Source organism: Suillus bovinus, assembly GCF_016758785.1.
Source record: "Suillus bovinus strain UH-Sbo-P2 chromosome Unknown EDB93scaffold_16, whole genome shotgun sequence".
Classification (NCBI taxonomy): domain Eukaryota; kingdom Fungi; phylum Basidiomycota; class Agaricomycetes; order Boletales; family Suillaceae; genus Suillus; species Suillus bovinus.
This window is the reverse complement of record NW_024542072.1, coordinates 13,059-33,072: the sequence shown is the minus strand read 5'-3', so window position 1 is coordinate 33,072 and position 20,014 is coordinate 13,059. Positions and strand designations below refer to the sequence as shown.

The 20,014-nt window shown below is 47.7% G+C and overlaps 10 protein-coding genes across 10 annotated transcripts; 1 reads left to right on the top strand and 9 right to left on the bottom strand.

Moving 5' to 3' along the window:
• Positions 1 to 948: 948 nt before the first annotated feature.
• On the bottom strand, positions 949 to 1,686 carry EDB93DRAFT_1248714 (uncharacterized protein; the record flags this gene model as incomplete). Its single annotated transcript, XM_041452754.1, has 2 exons — positions 949 to 1,155; positions 1,327 to 1,686. The coding sequence occupies 2 exons, from the start codon at positions 1,684 to 1,686 to the stop codon at positions 949 to 951; spliced, it is 567 nt and encodes a 188-aa protein (XP_041309297.1).
• A 1,956-nt stretch (positions 1,687 to 3,642) lies between these two features.
• Positions 3,643 to 4,389, bottom strand: EDB93DRAFT_1082495 (uncharacterized protein; the record flags this gene model as incomplete). The annotated part of the gene is made up of 2 exons (XM_041445689.1): positions 3,643 to 4,023; positions 4,045 to 4,389. The coding sequence occupies 2 exons, from the start codon at positions 4,387 to 4,389 to the stop codon at positions 3,643 to 3,645; spliced, it is 726 nt and encodes a 241-aa protein (XP_041309296.1).
• Positions 4,390 to 4,508: 119 nt separating this feature from the next.
• Positions 4,509 to 4,928, bottom strand: EDB93DRAFT_1082271 (uncharacterized protein; the record flags this gene model as incomplete). The annotated part of the gene is made up of 1 exon (XM_041445673.1): positions 4,509 to 4,928. The coding sequence occupies one exon, from the start codon at positions 4,926 to 4,928 to the stop codon at positions 4,509 to 4,511; it is 420 nt and encodes a 139-aa protein (XP_041309295.1).
• A 663-nt stretch (positions 4,929 to 5,591) lies between these two features.
• On the bottom strand, positions 5,592 to 6,056 carry EDB93DRAFT_1082282 (uncharacterized protein; the record flags this gene model as incomplete). The annotated part of the gene is made up of 1 exon (XM_041445674.1): positions 5,592 to 6,056. A coding segment is annotated over one exon (465 nt), but the record flags the coding sequence as incomplete, so codon positions are not given.
• A 3,675-nt stretch (positions 6,057 to 9,731) lies between these two features.
• Positions 9,732 to 12,172, bottom strand: EDB93DRAFT_1270994 (uncharacterized protein; the record flags this gene model as incomplete). Its single annotated transcript, XM_041454333.1, has 2 exons — positions 10,481 to 12,172; positions 9,732 to 10,261 (listed from the first exon to the last, which is right to left on the bottom strand). Exons 1-2 carry the CDS (start codon positions 11,775 to 11,777, stop codon positions 9,732 to 9,734), a joined length of 1,827 nt encoding a protein of 608 aa, XP_041309293.1. The 5' UTR covers positions 11,778 to 12,172.
• EDB93DRAFT_1055006 (uncharacterized protein) lies at positions 12,007 to 12,288 on the bottom strand (the record flags this gene model as incomplete). The annotated part of the gene is made up of 1 exon (XM_041444741.1): positions 12,007 to 12,288. A coding segment is annotated over one exon (282 nt), but the record flags the coding sequence as incomplete, so codon positions are not given.
• A 1,292-nt stretch (positions 12,289 to 13,580) lies between these two features.
• On the bottom strand, positions 13,581 to 14,024 carry EDB93DRAFT_1082356 (uncharacterized protein; the record flags this gene model as incomplete). The annotated part of the gene is made up of 1 exon (XM_041445679.1): positions 13,581 to 14,024. A coding segment is annotated over one exon (444 nt), but the record flags the coding sequence as incomplete, so codon positions are not given.
• Positions 14,025 to 14,183: 159 nt separating this feature from the next.
• Positions 14,184 to 14,906, bottom strand: EDB93DRAFT_1082434 (uncharacterized protein; the record flags this gene model as incomplete). The annotated part of the gene is made up of 1 exon (XM_041445685.1): positions 14,184 to 14,906. A coding segment is annotated over one exon (723 nt), but the record flags the coding sequence as incomplete, so codon positions are not given.
• A 160-nt stretch (positions 14,907 to 15,066) lies between these two features.
• Positions 15,067 to 16,898, top strand: EDB93DRAFT_1320303 (uncharacterized protein; the record flags this gene model as incomplete). The annotated part of the gene is made up of 6 exons (XM_041454906.1): positions 15,067 to 15,177; positions 15,268 to 15,342; positions 15,456 to 15,740; positions 15,798 to 15,835; positions 15,884 to 16,202; positions 16,256 to 16,898. 6 exons carry the CDS (start codon positions 15,067 to 15,069, stop codon positions 16,505 to 16,507), a joined length of 1,080 nt encoding a protein of 359 aa, XP_041309289.1. The 3' UTR covers positions 16,508 to 16,898.
• Positions 16,899 to 19,323: 2,425 nt separating this feature from the next.
• EDB93DRAFT_1248706 (uncharacterized protein) lies at positions 19,324 to 19,914 on the bottom strand (the record flags this gene model as incomplete). The annotated part of the gene is made up of 2 exons (XM_041452753.1): positions 19,324 to 19,602; positions 19,657 to 19,914. The coding sequence occupies 2 exons, from the start codon at positions 19,912 to 19,914 to the stop codon at positions 19,324 to 19,326; spliced, it is 537 nt and encodes a 178-aa protein (XP_041309288.1).
• Positions 19,915 to 20,014: the final 100 nt, after the last annotated feature.

Sequence of the window (20,014 nt, the reverse complement as noted above, 5' to 3'; positions counted from 1 at the left end):
AGGAGAAGGGACACATCAATCTGCACACCCAAGAGCGTGAAGACGGCTGGTGGTGTGAGATATGCAGGTACATTTTGACTTTAAACATCAAGCGGATTACTCATGTCAATTCTAGAGCTAATAATGTACCGGCCAATCAATCCTTTTTCAAAGGCAGCGTTTCGACTCGGCGCACACATATTGCTTGCAACGCGAAGTTCCACTTCCAAATCTATCGAGACCGCTGCAATGAGCGAGGCATCAAGATGCACGATCGTGCAATACCACCTACCTGTAAAGCATCTGACGAAGGAGCCCAGCAAACATTAGATGGCTCCCTTGCAACTAAGATTCCCGAATTTACGAAGTCTGGGCTGATGGATTATATTGTCAAGTTAATCGTCTCTGAGGATGAGGTGCGTGATTGTGTTTTTTGATTGATAATGGTGACTTAAGACTTAAGATTACACAGGCATTCCAACTCGTTGATAAGGTCAGAACAGACCGCCCTGTACCAGCACATGCCTGATGCAAAACGAGAACATCGGCACGACCACATTCAAGTCTCCAAACCGAATGGAGAAAATCAGCCAGACCAGGGAAGGATGCCATTTAGATTAGGAAGCGATGATTGGATACAGCACGAGAAGGGGCTGATGTGGAAAGCTTGTTCATACCAAATTACATTCAGAACACAACATCTTGTACTGAGACCTCTTGGAGCTGCCATCAGACGTCTGATTCAAAACTGGATAACCTATAGAGTAATATACAATCACAAGGTGAACATTTTGAGTGTGATGCTACGTCAGGACGCATACATATAACTGTGCGCTGTCAGTGAGCAATATTCGAGCGAGGTAGAATTCAATATTGTACCTCTTCAGTAAGAATGTGACGAGCCTGACATTGTCCTCTGCAATGTTCACCAGGATGCCATCGTGTTCTTTCATGACCAGGAGATTCCCATCAAATCGTGCCTGCATGGCAGCACTGTGGTGCAATGTTGTTGATGAGCGAGTTGGGTGGTGGTTTGATAGTCTCATCCTCGAAGAAGAAGGTGTAAACGTCATCCAGCGGTACCACAAAGTTCAGGAGAGTACTGTACTGCCTGTCGCAAGGCACCACATGATGCAGTTGTGGCACTGAACCCCCACTGATGGACCGAATAATTGACTTCAAGGTCTTTCAGCATGCGTGAGGCCGTCACACCATCTTGCACAGGCACAGAAACTATATAAGGCCGTGTACAAGCCATGGTGTAGGGCAACCCTTTAAAAATCTGACAGTAGGGCTGTGGACCCCAGATTCATGAGATCAGAAGGTGAAGAGGACAGGCAGACTCACAGGATAGTGTTCCATGATGGCATGTTCCAGATAATCAATATCTTCCCAATCTTTGGGCATGATGAGAGGTGGTGGTACATCTTCATTGGCAAATGTGGCATGGACACGAAAATCACACTGATCGTTTACGCAATCCACGTCCAGCCTCCACTTGGTGTCATTATTAAGCAGGAATGATTTGAAGTCATAGCGAATATCCCACTCCACAGTCAGGCAGTCAGTGTCGTCCGCTGACTCTCCACCAAAGAGCAGGACAGGAGGAATTACAAGGTCTGTTAAGGAATGATGTGTGTCGTCGAATGTCCAACACTGTTTTGCCCACACAGCCCAATGATTGGCCATGAGCAATCTTTTGGCCATTCTGGCTCCTGACACCAATATGATCAAGGGTGAGCTCTGGATAGAAAGTGGTGAGATCTCCACATGACATGAATGTCATGTCTGCCGTGGTTGGTCCATTCAGTACAACTTTGACAATTTCAACCCCCACCCGTGGTTCAGAGACTGTGGTGATGTGCCCATTGGCACCATAGCGCCGAAAGTCATGCACATACACTGGTGAGAGTGGGGTGCAGAGTCGCTGGCATGGGCTGAAATGCCATAGTGTTTACGATGAAGTGTTCGATCAACATCAGACTACTGTGGGGCACAATAAGATTCAGGTCTCTGGGTCCCAAACCTGCCATCATGGTCTCACCATGCCCAAGGAGCATTTCTAGAGCACAGGAGCCCACAATGATAGCTCTCGTTCGATGCAATACTTGAAGAAACCGGGCCCGATGGATGCTGGTGAAGGGCTGGATGATGTTGTTGAATTGGTCATGGATTTTCTGAGTGATCTGGGGTCCCAGGGCGAGAAAGTCTCAGCCAACGTTTGAAGGTCAGACAAAGTCATGTGGTCCACTACCGGTCGACGTGGGTCCTCAACTGCCATCACTTGGATTTTTCAGTCAGGAAAAGTCTGGGGAATAGAGCCACCTACATCGCTGCTGGGACGAAGTTTGTGTCGTACTCTCCATGTGCCGCTTTCTACATGTCCCTTTCTCTGTTCGCAGGCTCTCAAACACCAATGCCCGGCCATTGCCGAAAAACATTCTGAAGCAACCGCCGATCACTGAAACCATGTATAGCCAAAACTGTGACACCAGGTCCAGTTGTTAGACACATAACCTTTTTGAAATCGCCAGCCCTCTCACCACGTGTGCAGATCCCAATAATCCACTCGCTCCTTCTCACTCTGTAACCAATGTTGACGTCAGCACAACATGTAAATTAGCAGATGAGCCATCCAATGCTCCAAGGTCTTCATCACTGTGTAGTCAAATGTGGGGCATATTGTTGGATGAGCAGATGCAGGAATGTTGAGAGAAGGGCTACCACCATTGACACGGCCATTGTAGTGCCACACCACTCCATCAGCATCTAACATGTGAGCTGCAAAATGAAATCCTCCTTTGTATATGATTCCACACAGTTGGTATTTAGCATGGCCTGATGCAGTTGGGAGAACCAAAGAGGGGGATGCCAGTAGCGATGGTGGTGACTCGAATACATCCTCAAATGAGATCAATGGAGGAGGATTGTCAAAGAATACGCGAGCTTCTGACGGTCCACCACATTGTTTGCATGGAGCCAAGCCGTGCACTTGGCCATGCAATATTTTCGTCGCATGGCCAAAAATATTGACCCATGCCTGGGTGGACACCTCGGAATCCATGAGGCCGCTCATCTGGGAGTCTCTAACCAGCCCACTCCATGCATCAGTCACAAATGGTGGGCAACACCTGGGTGACGGAGAGTACAGTTGGCGTGTCGGTTGTCGGGCATGAGGCAATGCAATGAATCTGCACATGGGGTTGGCAGCTGCTGGAACCCACCAGAAGGTCCAGTATGTGGGATGCCGAGGCTCCAATGCATCCCTGTATTGCAAAGTGAATGGGGCTAATGCATGCTAGACATTGGCGGAAACGATCACGCGCCTCATTGAACAATCTCAGTGAAGCGAGTCATTCAGTGGATGTACATAGACAATCGAAATCCAGGGCTAATCCTGCGTTGAGTGACCCACGAGAGATCCAATTCGTTATCCACTGCTCACCAGCTGAACGATAGATGTAGAACATTACCATGAAAACGGAATCGTAAGCACATGACCAATCCACTTCCGACCAGGTACAACCTGCTGTGGCTTGACTACAGAGCGCCTTTCATTCACGAACGGTGGGATTCGGAGGCAAAGGCAATGCTGCTGCCCCAGAAGGGTGTTCATCGTGAACCTTGTGCACTTTTGCAGGTTTACTCAGGCTTCCAACACTCTCAGAAGCCACAGGACAGCTTCCACTGTGATGATCCTTTTGGTGCGATAAACTTACCTTGCAGTTTCTTGGGAGGCAGCTCGCGCTCAGATTCAGGATCAATGACATTCACCAATGCACCTTCAGCAAAACCATGTCGAATGTAAGTGTTATGTTCCAACTGGTGCAGGCACTTCATTTCCTGCAATAAATCATAGGGAAGTGGCTTGTTCAACTGGTCGATAGTGACAGGAAGCATGATACACAGACCTTGTCTAGAACACGTGTGTGATGCAGCAACATAAGCACCAAATCCTCCTTCATGCAAGTCTACAATTACATTCGGTAGTGTCTTGCCTTGAGCTGAGTGTCCTGTGATGGCAAATGCTGGTTGGATGGGCAACTGATTTCAAATGACCCTCACCTTTGTTGACACATCAGTGGTACCTGCAGGCAAAGTTGTGAATGACCACAAAATCAGGGTGACAGGGAATATGCTGCCCAGCAGACCTGGGATAGAGACTTGACTGGAGGGAAATTCTACAAGTGCACAAGTGCAGTAAGTGAAACCAAACTCACAGATGTTAGTGTAGAGGCCCCGTACGATCCCCTGTGAGCCATTTGCCACTCCAAGATCTGTGCATAAATTTCTTGACCACAAAATGACAGGCATGCCAACATAAAGGGCAATGCAGCCAGGAAGTGAACCCAAAGATGTCCAAGCCGTGATGTCCAATTGGAGTAAATGCACCCGCAACTCTTGGGTCATGTGATTCGAAGTTTGGGTGAGCTTGTCATTTGCTGCACAGATGACTAGACGCTCAGGATGACTCTCATTGTTGGCACGTGCTTTCAGCAAGTTCAGTTGCTCTCGAATGGCATTTGTACTTACAATTGCTGCTGAAGCGAGATACAGTGGTGTGCTAAGGTCAATCCCCTGCGGTTCCTCTGTTGATTGAATGACACGTGAATTAAACAGATCAACATCCTGGTATGTACATTGCCAGACAGCAACCATTGCACCGCATTACCGAACTCTGGATCTGACTTCATATGCTGTTGTTCTGTGAGGGTTACGACAGTATCAATGGTCTTCCAAGCAAGCCGGCCAAGCCATTTGAGCATCTCCTGCTCTGTCTGAGGGGCATATGACGAGATGGGTGAGAACAGAGGTGTCCCTCCAACAGGTGGATATTGGTAGAAATCCCCAGAGCTAATGAATGCAGCACCTCCAAAATATTTGTCAGGCTTTTCTTTCGCGTATCTCAGTGCATGGTCTAAATCACAAATCAACTGCAAGCTCAGCATAGATGATTCGTCGACAAATACCATTTCAACGTGTTTCCACTCATTTTGCAAGTGAGTCCTGTCACGCACGCTGACAAGTACTGTATAATCCTCTGAACTGTCACCAACCTCTTTCTTTTTTTTTTTTTTAATCCAATTTATGTCCATGTGGGGTGTACTACCCTATGTAGGACATTTCTATCTAGGAATGGGGGACACCTGTGTCCCCCGCCGCGTCTCCGACCTCGCAAATGCCCTAGTGGGGGCCTGACCCCTGCTAGTCCGCCATTCGCACCGGCCGTTTTAGATGCGCAGGTCTTCCAATCTGCGGGACCATTTCTGTATGGTTCGTTGTGATGTGGTCCCTGTCGATGTATGTGGATGAGGCATGTGCTCGGGTGTAACACCGGGTACAAGGGGAATAGTGGAGCATGGAATTTGAAAATTGGAGGGGTTGTCATCCCTCCATAACCTTTCTTTGAAAACCTGGCCTTTCGCCTTTCTACTTCTTACATCATGCAACCAAATAAAACTCCAATGAAACCACCGAAATGGTTTCGTATCCCTTCGTCGTCGAGCATTGATTTGGAGGAGAGTGACCCGGGCGCTTGCTTTGGGATTCAATAGCAGGTAAGATATGGATGATGCATTGCGACGGAGGGTGGTGGTAAGGATGTGGCGTGCTCATGCATAGTAAGGACATATAAGAAGGAAGTGTATCACTGTTTCCAGCACGTTCTCGCAGTGAGGGCAGTTGGGTGTGGGGTTTTTGCTTATGTGAAATAGGTGGTGATTGAGGGATATATGTCTAGTACGAAGCCAGATGAGCATACTGATATGGTGTTTCGGGAGGTGTTGGGCTAGGGATATGAAGGAGCCATTTAGTATGTTGGGGTCGATGCTAACAGTTCGGTCATGACGAGGCGATCCTTGCCATAATCTCTTCCAACGGTCGGAGGATTCCTTCTTCTGCGCTTGCTTTAGTGCCGAAATACTGCAGGGGAGGACTCCTTTATGGAGGTATGGGGGCAAGGTGTCTGTGGGACTGGATTCTGTGTTTGAAACTGCCGCTCTCTTAGCTTCTTCGTCTGCTAGTTCATTTCCCTCTACCCCGTCGTGCCCCGAGATCCACCTAACTGTAACTTTAAAATGACGATTGTGGCTGTCCTTCTTCAGTTCTGTTATTGAGCTACGAAAATGGTCTATCAAATAGTGACCTGGCTTAGTGGAAAAGACATCACTGGATTTGATTGTTGCTTGATTATCGACAAATATAGATGCTGGGTAGGTGATATCCTCCTCCGATTTCAGCAAGTGAGCAGCTAATGTGAGACCAACGGCTTCCGCTTCATACACCGTGTGCTCGTCAGTTGTGCCTAAATGAAATCGCAAAACTTTCGGCTGAGGCTGGCCGGCACGAACAAGCACTGCCACTGCTCCTATCTTACCGTTAATGCCTGACCCGTCGCAGTACACCTTGATCTCATCTGAGTTGTTGTCATGGTCTTGGATGGCGCATTCCCTGGAGTTGGCTATTGCTATACAGTATGGGGTGGAGGAGTTTGGAGGGTGTCTGCTGTGTGTGTTGGTTTCGATGGATCCAACATTGAGTTTGGTGGTGTAGTATAGGTGGTGCAGGGATGAGCGATGACGCTGGATGTATCTCTTTGCCACTTTGCGCACAGGAGTAAATAGAGGGTGAGATGGGGGGTGCGCTGCTAAGTGTATAGCAGCTTGGTAGCATAGATTTTGCAGGCGGTGCACGATGGGAAGGAGCTTTGCGTGTGCCTCCAAGGTGTCTGTCACTGTGGTGCGCATGGCTCCGGTGATGCTCAGAGCTGCAATACGCTGAACCCTTTCCAAGTGTTTAGCCATGCCTATTGATCCCCGTTGAGGAGTGTCGCCCGCGCCTGACAAAGAGAGGGCGGAACCAAACATCCATGGCATAGAGCATTTTTGGGAGAGCAACTGCAAGGTAAAGTTGACGCATTAGTGATAGTGGGAGTCCTATAGAGGTAGAAGAGAGGCGACGTAGTTGGAACACATAGGCAGTACCCTTCGCCAAAGCGTACGTGACGTGCTCATTCCATCGAAGTGCCTGATCCAATATGACTCCTAGAAATCGGTGTGTAGCTGACGGGGTGATGGTGGTGCCTCTGGTGATGAGTGGGGGGTGTTCCTTGGCTGCATTCATCAAGAAATATATTAGGGCAAATTTTGACGTCTCAAACTTGGAGTTGTGAGCATTGGCCCAGTCGTAGCCACCTCCTGTTCATTCTAGCATGCTCTTCAGCGTTGCATGTGTTTTGTGGAAGGATTTCCCGATAGCTATGAATGCTGTATCATCGACAAATGCGAGCGTTCTCTCCTTCTTATTGCGCCTGTCCGCTACTTCGACCAAATCAGAGTCATAAATTATATATAAAATCATCGAAAGAGGGTCGCCTTGACCTATACCATTCCTTATTGGAATCCAGTCCAATAAGTGTCCGTCAAACTTGAGTTGGGTGCGGCGATCTGTTAGTAAGCGCTCAGTGAAACCTACCAACGACTCTGGGAGTCACCTTTTCCTCATATTATACAATAGGTGGTCTGTGACTGCATTTGGGAAGGCACCCTCGATGTCCAGGAACAATGCTGATACTGCCTTACCCTGACGCCAAGCGTCCTTGACAGTTGCTTCGAGTAGGTGTAATGAGTCTGTCGTGGATCGGCCTGGTCGGCCCCCAAAGTGAGTGTCAGGCAGTAGGTTATGGTGCTTCAAGAGGTAGGTCATTTGATCTGCAACTACAGCTGTGAGGAGTTTGCATGTTGTATTGAGGAGAGCGATCGGACGGTATGCCTTTGTGACTGTGTAGTCAGATTTGCCCGGTTTACGCAGAACAACGGTGGTGAAGTCCCGCCAGGGGGGGTAATAGGTTCGGAGGGTGAATACTGCTCTGAACAGGTGGAGCAGGTAGGGTTGGAGGAGGTCAGCGCATCAAATAAATACTATGTTACATATGCCGTCGGGACCAGGGGCTTTGTATGGACTTAGCTTCGCAATGCTACATGACAGTTGAGACTTAGTAATAGGCGCTGGGGATGGGACAGGATTAGGGTATGTTGCATTTGCCGGTACCGTCGAAACCTCTGGTGGGGGAGGGAAGAACGTGTGAGCTAAAGCTGCGCTTTTTTCCTCGTTGGTGTCAGCGACCAAACCATCAGGACGACATAACATTGGGATGCGTGATAAACTGCCATCGCCCGCTGCTGCTGTAAGGTAGTTGTTAGCTATCCAAATGTCGTTACCTTCTATCTCTTCGAGCCAATTGATCCAGTGTTCCTTCTTGGTTTGCTTGATGAGTTCTGAGTATTGATTGCGCTTTAGACGGTGTTCCTCATGACATGGGTGATCAGAGTCGTCCTGTAGTTTGAATGAAAGATGACTTAATTTCGCGACCTCACATCTCATGATCGTCAAGTCCTTGGTCCACCAACGTTTGGAATGGGGGTTGGGTTTGGATTTTGGCACTGTTTGTTCGACTGTGCTTTGGATTGCGCTAGTGAGGGTGCATGCTGCAATCATGAATTCGTCAGTGGTGGCGAGGGGCTGAGCAGGTGGGAGTTTAGCTAGCTCTAGGGTTAGCTGTTTGTTGAAGGACTCCCAGTCGGTCTCTCGGAAGTTGTGCTTTTCTTCCACTGTAGCTCTGGGGACGTCTAGATCGAGAATGCTAAGGATGGGGAGATGGTCAGTAGCTGGGCCTTGTAGGGCTGGATTAGCATAGCAACTAATAAAGGAATCGCTCGTGTGGTCGGTATAAAATATATTGTCTTGATGTGTCCAGTTCTTGGAGCTTGAAGATTGAAGGGTGGGTATACCTTTTGGCAGGGCTAAGACCATGCTGTAGTCTGCAAGTAAATCTAAGAGAGGCTGGGCTGCGTTAAGGTAATGGTTAGTAAAGAGCTGAGTGTTGCGGTCCTTGTCCCATAAGGGGTGATGCCTGTTAAAGTCCCCTAACCAGATCATATGGTCATCTGCAGACGGTCATATTCTGGCTATCTCTCGTTCCAGGAACGAGACGAGAGCATCCTGTGTGTGCGTTAAGTAGCAGTCGTTATAGATATTAAATATTGTGCAGCATCCAAATGGGCCTCAGAATTGGATCACTACGATGTCCGGTGAGGGGAAAGCTAGCTGTTGCCAAGAGTTAGTATTAAGTGACTTCAAAATGAGAGTGATTGCATGAGATGTAAGGTAGGGTGCAGAGAACCTGGTGGTGGGATATACAGCGTGAAAGTACGGCGACGAAATAGAGTTCTTCATGGTGTTGATGTGTGGTTCTTGAAGAGCGATGATATCCCAATCCCTAGCAATGGGGCCATTAAGGAGTGAGCGTTGTGCCACTAATGAAGTGTTAAGGTTTTGCTGCCATACACGTATTCTGGTCATTGTTTCAGGGTGATGTTTAGACATTAGTAGGGGTGAGGGGCCGTGGAGTCGCGTAAATTGAAGGAGATGATGTGAGTGGGGATCCGGGGGTGGAGGGGCTGTGTCACAACCCAAACAACGAATTAACGCTTGGGCAGAGACTAGGACTCGACTAAGGTTATCGGACAATAGAAAGAAGAGCAAGTATGTCTTGGATTGCTACGGTGTAGATACAAGAGGTTTGAACTAAAGAACTATCGACCAAGACATGCTACCTATATACAACTATTGAAACGGAGATTGAAACTGAGTTGTAACTACTAGCCAATCATAAAATAGGAAAGGGAATCGTACCATAGAACATCGTAGAATATTAAAGAAGCATCACGTGACCATATCTTATCTTATCTAATCTATTCACAATCAAAGAACTCGTCTTCTTCATCAATCATATTGAAGACACATGTCGTGGGCGCTAAAGGTATTTCAGGAATGATAGACGCTTTCAAGGTAGGGTTAGGGTTTGACTTAGGCGCTGTGTATTGACATTTAGGAAGATTCAAGAAAGAATAATGGTTTGTTAAAGGTACTCGTGACAGGCTGGGAGTGCGTTGAATGGTTGGTAAACTTGAGTTGAAGTCCCAGGACCCTGCATTGGCCACGAGCGGAATTGAGTTCGGCCCTGTAGGAGTGTCTGCTCTGAAGCCTCCTCGACCAAAGTGTCGTGGGGCACCCCTTGGTTGATGGTATCTAACAGGTCGTCTCAGCTCGAAAGGCAGATTCGATTGGCGCAAGACAGGGTGTGCCGTGGCCGGAGGTGATAGTGGGATTGAGGATGTCATCTTTCTGGTTGGAACTGGCTGTGGTGGTAACAGTACTTGTGTCCAGGATTCATCTGTGGGGAAGTATGGCATTGAGTTCTCCGGGTGCTTGGCATCTATACCTGCACAGCGAGATTCGAATTCAGGGCAATTTCGGTTCCAGCTAGCATGGTCGTTAGTATTACAGCTAACACAGTAGAAAGTGCGGTAAGCGTTGCAATCGTTAGTGCGGTGGTTCTTACCGCAGGTACCACAAATGTCGTGTGGCGCCTGACAGTCCTTTGCAATGTGGCCCTACACTTGACATCGGACGCATCTTACAGGTTCCTTTTTATCCTTACAAGGGTGCAGTTTCTCCTGACCGACATAGATGCCGTCGCGAAGAATTTTGTTGGCCATGTTAGGTTGTGTAAAGTGAAAGATGGTGTGGGCTACCCGCTGGTTTACAGCCCTGCGTTGGAGTGGCTTGATCCAGTTGACCGATTCAATGACTCCTGGTGTCAACCCATTTTCCTCCTCCACGGTACGTAGCCATGCTGAATCCTCCACCCTGGATGTAACAGATAAGAAAGGTACAATAATGGAGAAACACCTATCTTTAATGGTTACTGCGTTATTGAGGGCGTTTGCGATGTTGAGTCGATTTTCGGGGTGTTGGACCCAAGTGGCAGCTTCAGCAGTAGTGAACTCAATTACGAAGCCCCCGTTTCGAAGGCGAGTGGTAGCTTTAACGTGTAGTTCGGGTCTGTCGTTGGACTGGGTTGTCGTAAGTGCCTGTTTGATTTTATTCGCTATGTCGGCCGACGTCGCTTCGGGTGCGAGGAGAGACTGCCCCGGTGTAGGGTCGAAGAGAACCTGATGGTCTCTCGTGACTGCTCGTACTAATGCTGCTGATACGGGGGTTGGAGTTTGCGGGTTTTGCTGAACTATAGTGCTGTAAAGTTTCGGGGTTGTCTGGAGCGCGGTTTTGAGGGGAGAAGTTAGGCCTTCCATAACAGTTTTGACTTCCATTATGCTGTTGAGGACAGCCTCCGCTGCCTGTTCTGCCCTTGATGCAGCTTCGCTTCCGAGACCAGGGCCGATTGTAGTGTTCTCTGCTAAAGTGGTTTTCAGTTTAGCTATCTCCTTGACGTTCGCTTTGAGGGTCTCCGAGGTGGTGAGAATGGAAGCCACCTGTGGGGAGATAGCTGCGACCACATGGGTGGAGAGTGCAGATGAAAGGGTGGATACGACATGGTTGGATAGCGAGGCCGAGAGAGAGTCCGTGATTTGCTGAATATCGACTTCTGCAATGGTAGATTTGCGGGTTGAGCTGTCTTCTAGGTGCAATGCCACTGCTCGAAGGCCCTTGATAACTACGCGTGGGATTCCTGTGTGCTGGGTGATATGAAGGATCGTGAATATTAAACTATCAAGGGAGAACAGAATGCCTGATTGGCGAAAAGGGGACTTCTCTAGGAAGTTTATGCTGCTCTCTATGTCCTTTACTTCGTATTCTTGGAGCAATATTTCATCCCTTGATAACAACAATGAGACCGTGTTGCGATGGGACGTTCTGGTTCTATTTGTGGGAGTGGGGGCACGGATGTTTGAATTGCCAGGCCCTATAGACGTTGAACATGTCTTCCCAGTTGCCATTATTGCCAGATTCGGTTGCTTGTCGCCGAGTCTGGTTTGGCTGATTCAGGTGGGGAACTGTTGGGGTTTTTAGGCGTCAGAGACGTCTGGAGCGCTGGTGGGCGCAGTGCTAGGTGCCGGTTTTTTGGGGTCCTAGTCAGGGTGCCACTTGGTAAGGGTCCAAGAAGCTTTTCACCTCTTTCGTTGTTTTGCCGTGACGCGCAGTCTTGATCTTGATTCCTGATCCTTGATGAATAGTCATACCGTCAATCAAAGACGCTGCAGATCCTGTAGGGGCCAAAAATCGAATCAAGTGAGCACAACCGTAATGTGCCATGAAAGCCTTGATGGCATTTACTACATATGTTTTGCCTGTGCCTCCAGGTCCGGTCATGATCATGGACAACAGGGGTGTGTCCAATTTCAAGACATGTTTGTTGATGAACCACTTACAAATCAATCGGAAGCATATGATCTGTTTCTCATTCAGTGCAAACTGTTGTTCCAGATGAGTCATCAACTTCTCTGGCTCGTCTGACCTTGTGTATCTCATAGTGCCCTGAACATTGGACTGCACAGGCACACAAGGCCTTGGACAGGTGGTGAGACCAGATACTTGATGTAGCTGGTGAGTGGGCACATCCGCATGATCTGTTAAAGACCCGAAACTTTGCTCTTCTGGGTTCAGCATATTCTGGCGAGTTTGTGCGACCATCCTGGCCTGATTCAGGATCGCCTTTTGCCATACTTTCAATATGACATCATCGACCTCATGAGGTATGGTATTCCATGTGGAATTTGCCAAGACAGGCTCCGTGATGGCATCACACGAGTTCAGGTGACGTACAGTGTTAGTTTCCATCCAGCCTGCCACGCGGAGTAAAGCGATTGAGCGCTCCAAACGGAGTTCGCGCTGTGGACGTTTCTGAGGCGACACGACTTTGACAGTGTCAGATTCGTCACCACCATCAAGGTTATTCCTGCTATCCTTCATCAACGATGAGGTGATACTCCTGCTATTGGCAGCCACTGCTGCATGTTTCCATAGCTGATCAGTATCGTGTTCGTCCTCGCACTCATGCACTGCTTCCCAATTATTCATTACATGCATGGCAAAGGGGTCAAACTGTATTCTTCATAAACCTGGAGCAACATCTATCCTGGTGGGATCAATGGGCGAGAGACGCTAAATGCTTTAAAATGTGTCAGTGTGAAGAGGGCCCATTCAAGCTCAGACTTCTTCCGCAGGACATTCATCCCTACTACACGAGGCACCAGCGATCGGACACCCTCGCCTCGCTCACTATTTGTGTGTTCCAGCAGCAAGTGGGTGAGATATAAATCATGGCCTGACTTGAGTGGATGTCTCTGAAGGATGCCTAGGCATGTGTCTGCTGTATTCTTCAATTTCTCGCTCTTACTTTTTGATTCCAGGTGGACAAAGCAGCAGAAGTCATAAAAGCACATGCCTTGGAGTGAATCGGCTCTGTACCAGTAATGGTGTATCTGATTCATGGCAATGAGTTGGCCGGCTTGGTTAGTCTGCACGTGCAAGCACAGTTGCTCTGTATCCTCTTGATTGTCCGTGACGCCCAATTTCAACACGAATTCCTCCTTCACAAAGGAAACCATCAGGCCAGAAAGCATCGGTATTGTCTCGTGCGACAGAATATCATCTCCAAGCCCATGAATGTACCGTGTGGCTTGTTGAGCGTGAATTTGCTGCTGTCGCACAAACTGGGATAGACACTTGTGGAGCAGTTTTTTGGCACAGGCAAGGTCTGATTCACCTGGAATGGTGGACACTTGTGAGACTGCTCTGGACATCAAGGACAGCAATTTGTGAGTCTTCAAATCCATTTTGGTGATGTAGTCCGTGATGTCAAACATAGCAGCCTTCGCGGCTTTGCCAGACAATATCGACTTAAGATCATGATTATGCCTACAAAAAATGAGAATGTATGGGTTAAAGTAGTTGACCATGCTGTCTCTGCACATGAGTACCACAGAATTGCTCTCTGCATCAAAATACGATGCCTCAACAACTTCATGAGGGAAGAGAAATCGACACTGATCTTCATTTCCGTACTTGTGACACACCCGACGGCAAGAATGACGTTGTAGGACCTCACCACAGAACTTGATCTCGGTCGCCATGACAGACTCCCATTTGGCGAGAATGGACTGGGGTGTCTCGCTGTCCACTGATAGCTCTAAAGGTGGAGGTGGTCTTTGAGTTCGAGGTTCGAATGCAGGATCCACATCCATCTCTATGTCTGGTAAATGGTGATGGATGATGTCCTCGAAATACGCGAAGAACTGGGCTTGATAACGGGGATCCTTCAGCCGTTTGTGTAGGTCTGCAGGGTTGAGACCACCTAACAACCAGATAACGAAATGTCCGTGCAAACTCCCTCGTTCTGTGAACTCACTGGTTCCATAGAAAGCTTCCAGATGACCCAGAATTCCGCCCTGAGGTGTGGAAATCGTGGTGTCATAGTCACATCCGAACAAATGCGCGAACAGAGCTTTCACACAAAATTGAAAGAAATCAGCTGCAGCAACTGGATCACGAGCGAGGCGGAGTGCACGCTCACGAGCTGAAACCAAGACAGGATAACATTGAGTGAGATCCACAGTCTCATCGCCATACATCACCTGAAAGGTTGGGCTGTGAGCAGCATTAGGATTACACATGAAGTATAACTGAGGGACCCCAAAATAACCAAAATAGCTCCGGATTTCGTTGTGAATGTGAATTTTGGCTGATTGTGATCCTGGTATCCGGGCAGCGATAGTGTTGACTTTGCTGAGGAGATTGAGTGCAGTACAGTCGGCGCTCGCCAGCGAGGAATATGATTTTTCTTTTTGGAGATGTTCAGCCACTCGACGGAGGGTACTTGGGGATATAGAGACAAGATTCTTGGCCAAGGTGTCAAAATGCGCACGACGGACAGTAAAATGAGTATGGAGGTGGGCCAAACGACGTTGCCATATGTTCAGCATGACAAACATATAGGTACGATGGTAACAAAAAGATTTATCAGCCAGATCCAGCATGTACTCGATTTGCCGGCGAAAACCCAGGGCTGTTGGACGACTTTCATCATCAAATCCTCCTACACCGAACGGAAACAAAGTGGGAAACATACCCGGCACGAGGTCTGGGTTGTGGTATTCGCACTGAGCCTCAGAACTCCTACGCAACACGAGAGTCGATTTGTCAGATGTAGTTGGCATCAGATTACACAATGCGGCCGCAGTGAATGCACGTCCAGATACCTTAGAGCTCTCAGGATCAGACACCCCCATGGATTCCAGTAAGACTTCAGGACTCTCGTTCACATTATCACTTAAACTGCTTTCTACAAATGCGTCTGCAGGATGTTCAGAGAAACCAGCGGTCTCTTCTGCGCAAACAGTACGGACATCAGATTCGTGATCATAAATCACACGAGCTGCAATGCCTGGCACGGCACCATCATCAGGGTAACATCTTGCTGAATTCGAGATTTGGTGGAGGGACCACTACAACTTTCTCGAAGAAAAAGGCTACAAGCTTCGTAGTCGCTACAATCCGGATTGGGTGCCGTCTTGAACGAATACCAACAAAATTGACATAAATTGCGAGGATGGAATTTCGTCACCAGTGGGTGCTTCGTTCTTAGCAGTATTGCTCGACTACCATAAATCTTTTAGCATTATCTTCTACTGGATGCACGGCGCATTCGAGACGGCGCTCGCGTATTACTTAAATGTATTGAAGTGTCGCGACATCCTCATGAGATAGAGATCGGTCGCTATTTTTGCAGCTCACCTCTCAGCGAAGATCCAGCCAACCATTGTGTACCAATTTACGACGTTCTGGAGGTCCCTGGTGCCGAACATCTTATGATCATGGTCATGCCGTTACTTCGAAATGCTACGGATCCCTATTTTGACACCGTTGGCGAAGTCATAGACTGCATCCACCAGCTTTTTGAAGTAAGGTCTTTATTCACTGACTTGCGCTTTTCATAACTATTTCTCTCTCACTTGAAGGGACTGCTCTTTATGCACAGGCACCACGTTGCTCACAGGTATGTATTCAAGCTGCTCGGATACCGTGTCTCATGACGTAAATAAAGGGACTGTATGCAACTGAATATACTGATGGACGGCAGCATGTTCATAGATGCGTGGCATCCAAGCGAGCAATACATGTCAGAAGACCTCAAACGCGCAGCCAGGCATCGTACGCGCACGCAGTCTCCGCCACGATATTACTACATAGACTTTGGTATTTCCCGCAAGTATGAGGCGTCTAACACCAACCCATTAGAAGTCCCTATCTTCGGTGGAGATAAAGACGTGCCCGAGTTCAAGGAAGACAATTTTAAGCCTCGAAATCCTTTTCCAACTGACGTTTGGTATCTTGGACATGCTATCCAAGAAACGTTTCTCGATGTAAAGTGGAATAATGACTTCTCATTTTTCACGTTCTGATTTGTGGAAAACAGCGCTACTCAGGTGTGGAGTTCCTTAGCGGTCTGGTATCGGACATGATGCACACCGATCCAGCACAACGTCCGAATATGGACGAGGTTTTTTCTCGATTCCAGGTCCTACGCCAGGGCTTCAGCCAATGGAAATTGCGTTACCGGGTGGCTCATGAGGATGATAACTCTCTTTTCGATTTCCTAGTCCACTGGGCACGTCGCATTCAGTACATTGTACGCAGGATCCCCCCAACGCATACTTCACTGTCATAGGGTGGACTTATCTGTAACCAGTCTCCTACGATGCACGAGTTTCCTGCCTTTAAGTCATCACACCAATAGAGTAGGGTGTCGCACCGACTTCGCACCGCATGCTTGACTATGCAGCGTCCCTTACCAACGTTATCTGGAACTCTAGGGTCAGAGTCATCTTGCATCGACGACGTCAGGTGACTCGCATAAGTCAGGAAAGCCACATAATCTCAACGGCGCCATGAAGAAAAGTTCTCATAATTAGTGCATATACCGTCGCTGATACTGAAAGCTAAGTGTTCAGTATTCCACCTTTTGGTGTGACGGTTATTCGCGGGTGGTCTGACCAAGTTACATCAAGCTCACATATGTATCTCTACTTCATACTGCGGAGCATTCCATTGACTCTGATGACCGTCGTCGTCCCCTTGGGATGGTATCTCAGATATGATCAGTGTATATGTAGGTAGGACCGCAAAACACAAGAATATTCTTTTTCATTGTCCAGATAGTCAGAACCTTCAAGTTTAGAGGGGAAGTTTTATATTTACCAAGTTATCATCTTGGTTTATATTCATGGGGATATTTCCTCGGTACAGCTATGGGATGTACGCATCAGTGAATTCAAAAGTTCTCGATAACAGATCGCAGCGGTCTGAGTGCCCCGTGTCCTTGGCATCTAAGGTTGAGGCTGTGAAGAAGCACAAAAAGGCCCGGTACAGGCACGTCTTAGATCGAGACTCTCACAAGCTCGCCAACAAGTCGCGCTCACCATACCATCCACCTCGAGAATGACAGAAGCAGAACATCCTGCCATCCGGATCACCATGGCTAGTCGGATATTTGAAGGTCATAGGCATAGTATCTTTGCAGTTGTAGTATTCCCCGATAGACGCCGTATGGTGACGGCCTCATACGACAAGACCCTTCGTCTATGGGATATAGAAGACGGTGTCGTATTGAAGGTAATGCAGGGGCATCGCTTCGGCATATGAGTAGCTGCAGTATCAAGAGACGGGCAATTCATAGCGAGCGGTGATTTTGGCGGAGAGCTCATCGCGGCCTGGAACAAAGATGGCGAATCCCTCACCCAACCCATCAGAGTCCACTTCAACAAGGTTTTCTCGCTCGACTTTTCCCCAGACAGCTCATTTCTGGCGAGTGGTTCATTGGATACCACCGTGGAGCTCTGGAACACAAAAACATGGCAGGTTCAAGGAAATCCAATCAATTGTGAGACTGAAATCCGCAGTGTTCGGTATTCGCCGTCCGGTGAATATCTTGAGGATTTACATGACGAACTTCCCCCTGAAGAACATGGTTCCATTTACGACGTGATGGATGTTAGGACAATGTTGGAGATATTGTAGATATGGATATCCTGATACCTCATAATTTTCATAATTATTCTCGTGCTTTGGTGTGTGACAATCTGTATTGTTTAGCCTACGGCAAGAAGCTATCCATACTAGTAAGTCACGCAGGGCCAGGCAAAGTTCACCACCTTTGACTTGTTTCTGAGGGAGGAGGGACCAAAAACAAAGAAAGTAAAATCTTAGATCGACAGAATCCTGCTAGGAACTAGGATGATTAGATTCGAATAATTGATGAGCAACGACACTTCTGAGAAATACCTAGCAATAGCCTTGCACATAGTCTGTACGCCCGCCGTGGTGCCGCATCCTGAACAACGATGGATAAACTGATTTAGAATGAGTAAAGAATCAAGCGCATTTCACAAGTAGAAGAAAACTATGCAACAGGGCATGAGCTGGAATATCCGGCGATGCGAGCGCATGAAAGCATTTACCTGATCGCGTATAAAAGCCAACCTACGCAGCCCAGAAAACACTATGAACTATGAAATTCACTTCACTCACCAATATTGTCATATCTGCCGCAGCGATGGCTGGCGTAGCTATCGCGTCTAATTCAGATAAAACTCCACCCTTGGGCTTCGGGTGCTCGCCCAAGGGTAGGCACTTTTGCAGCTTACTACGTGCAGGCTGCGTACTTAGTACGGTTATCCACAGGTATATATATGTGTGGATATGTCCCAGGATCTAACAACGGGTGGCCTTACGCGGGTTGGTGCGGATTCAGTGGGACAATTGAAGGATACGTCGCGTGTGGTTGCAGTGATTGCTGTGTAAAGAACAAAACGACTGGGATCACTAGGTGTACAAAGTAAGCATATCTTTCCCTACCGCCATTCAAGCCCGAGTATTAATGTTTGCTCAGGTAGTGTGTAACTGTATGTTGTGCATACTGGCAAGTGTTTCGATTACTCATTTACGTGGCAACATATGTTAGTAACTAGGGCTCAGGTATTTTGCCGCACCCTGCCGCAACTTGCCGCAGCATCAGGAAACTTGAATTTTCCCTGATTTAACCGACATACCTGTATGACCTGACTCATCAGCAAACTATTGATTTCGTCACAATTCCCACACGCTTGACAAATCCGCACAATTCCGTACAAGGATCACAGGTCCCACAGACATCACAAACAAATGACCATAAGTCTGCATCAGGAAATTCTCAGTTAAGCTGATTAAGGAGATCAAGGAATGTGAGAATTTCCTGATGTGCTTACAAGCTCACAGCGGCACAAGCAAGTACAAGCCCACAAGCTCACACACTGTACAAGCGGCACAAGCGACACAAACTGTAACACACTGTGGCACTTGTAGAAAACATAATTAACACTAGCGAGTTTGTATACATATGTGCAGCGAGAATTTTGCCTATTTACTATGCTACATGGTCTATAATAACATTTTTATTTTATTAATAACAGCGGTACTATGAAATAAAAACATACTTACTACTCAGTGTCACGCTCGAATAGTAAACATTGTGATACCACTTTTCCTCCGGCGCTCTGAGTGCATGTGTCCGACGTTGAGGTCAGCCAATAATAGATGCTGGTTTGGAGCTTCTGCCCGGCAGTGGGAGATATGGATAAGTATTTTATATTGTTCCAAAAGGCAGTCGGCCAAGTATTTTTGAGCTCGACACACTTTGCGTTTGGCCTGGGCAGCCTCGAGCGCAAGGTCAGAGTCTTCTTCTTCTGCTGGTTGATCAAACAAGCTGGACTCAGCTGAGTCTCGTTCCTGCAGGTAGTGGGATATGAGTAACAAAGCAACACATAAGCGGGTGCAACTCACAAAATGCATTGATATAGGTAAGTTCTCATCGTCATCATCTTCCTCCACCTTGACAGAATGCGATTGCGGATAATGTGTAGGGCATGGATGTCCTTTATCAGGCCAACTTGAAGGGGGTGATGAGGCTCGATGAGTTGATGGGGCTCGATGAGTTGATGAGGCTTGAGGAGTTGATGAAGCATCAGAGCCGCGAGAGTCAAAAGAAGGATTGTAGAAATGGTAAGATGGAGGATAATAGTCTTTAGAATGAGAGAACATATGGATGTACACACGCCTAGACTGAATGAAAGAAGTGTGGGAACTTCATGCGCACATCATCAATGCCAACACCTACCTGTCCAAAGTGCGGGAAAGTTTT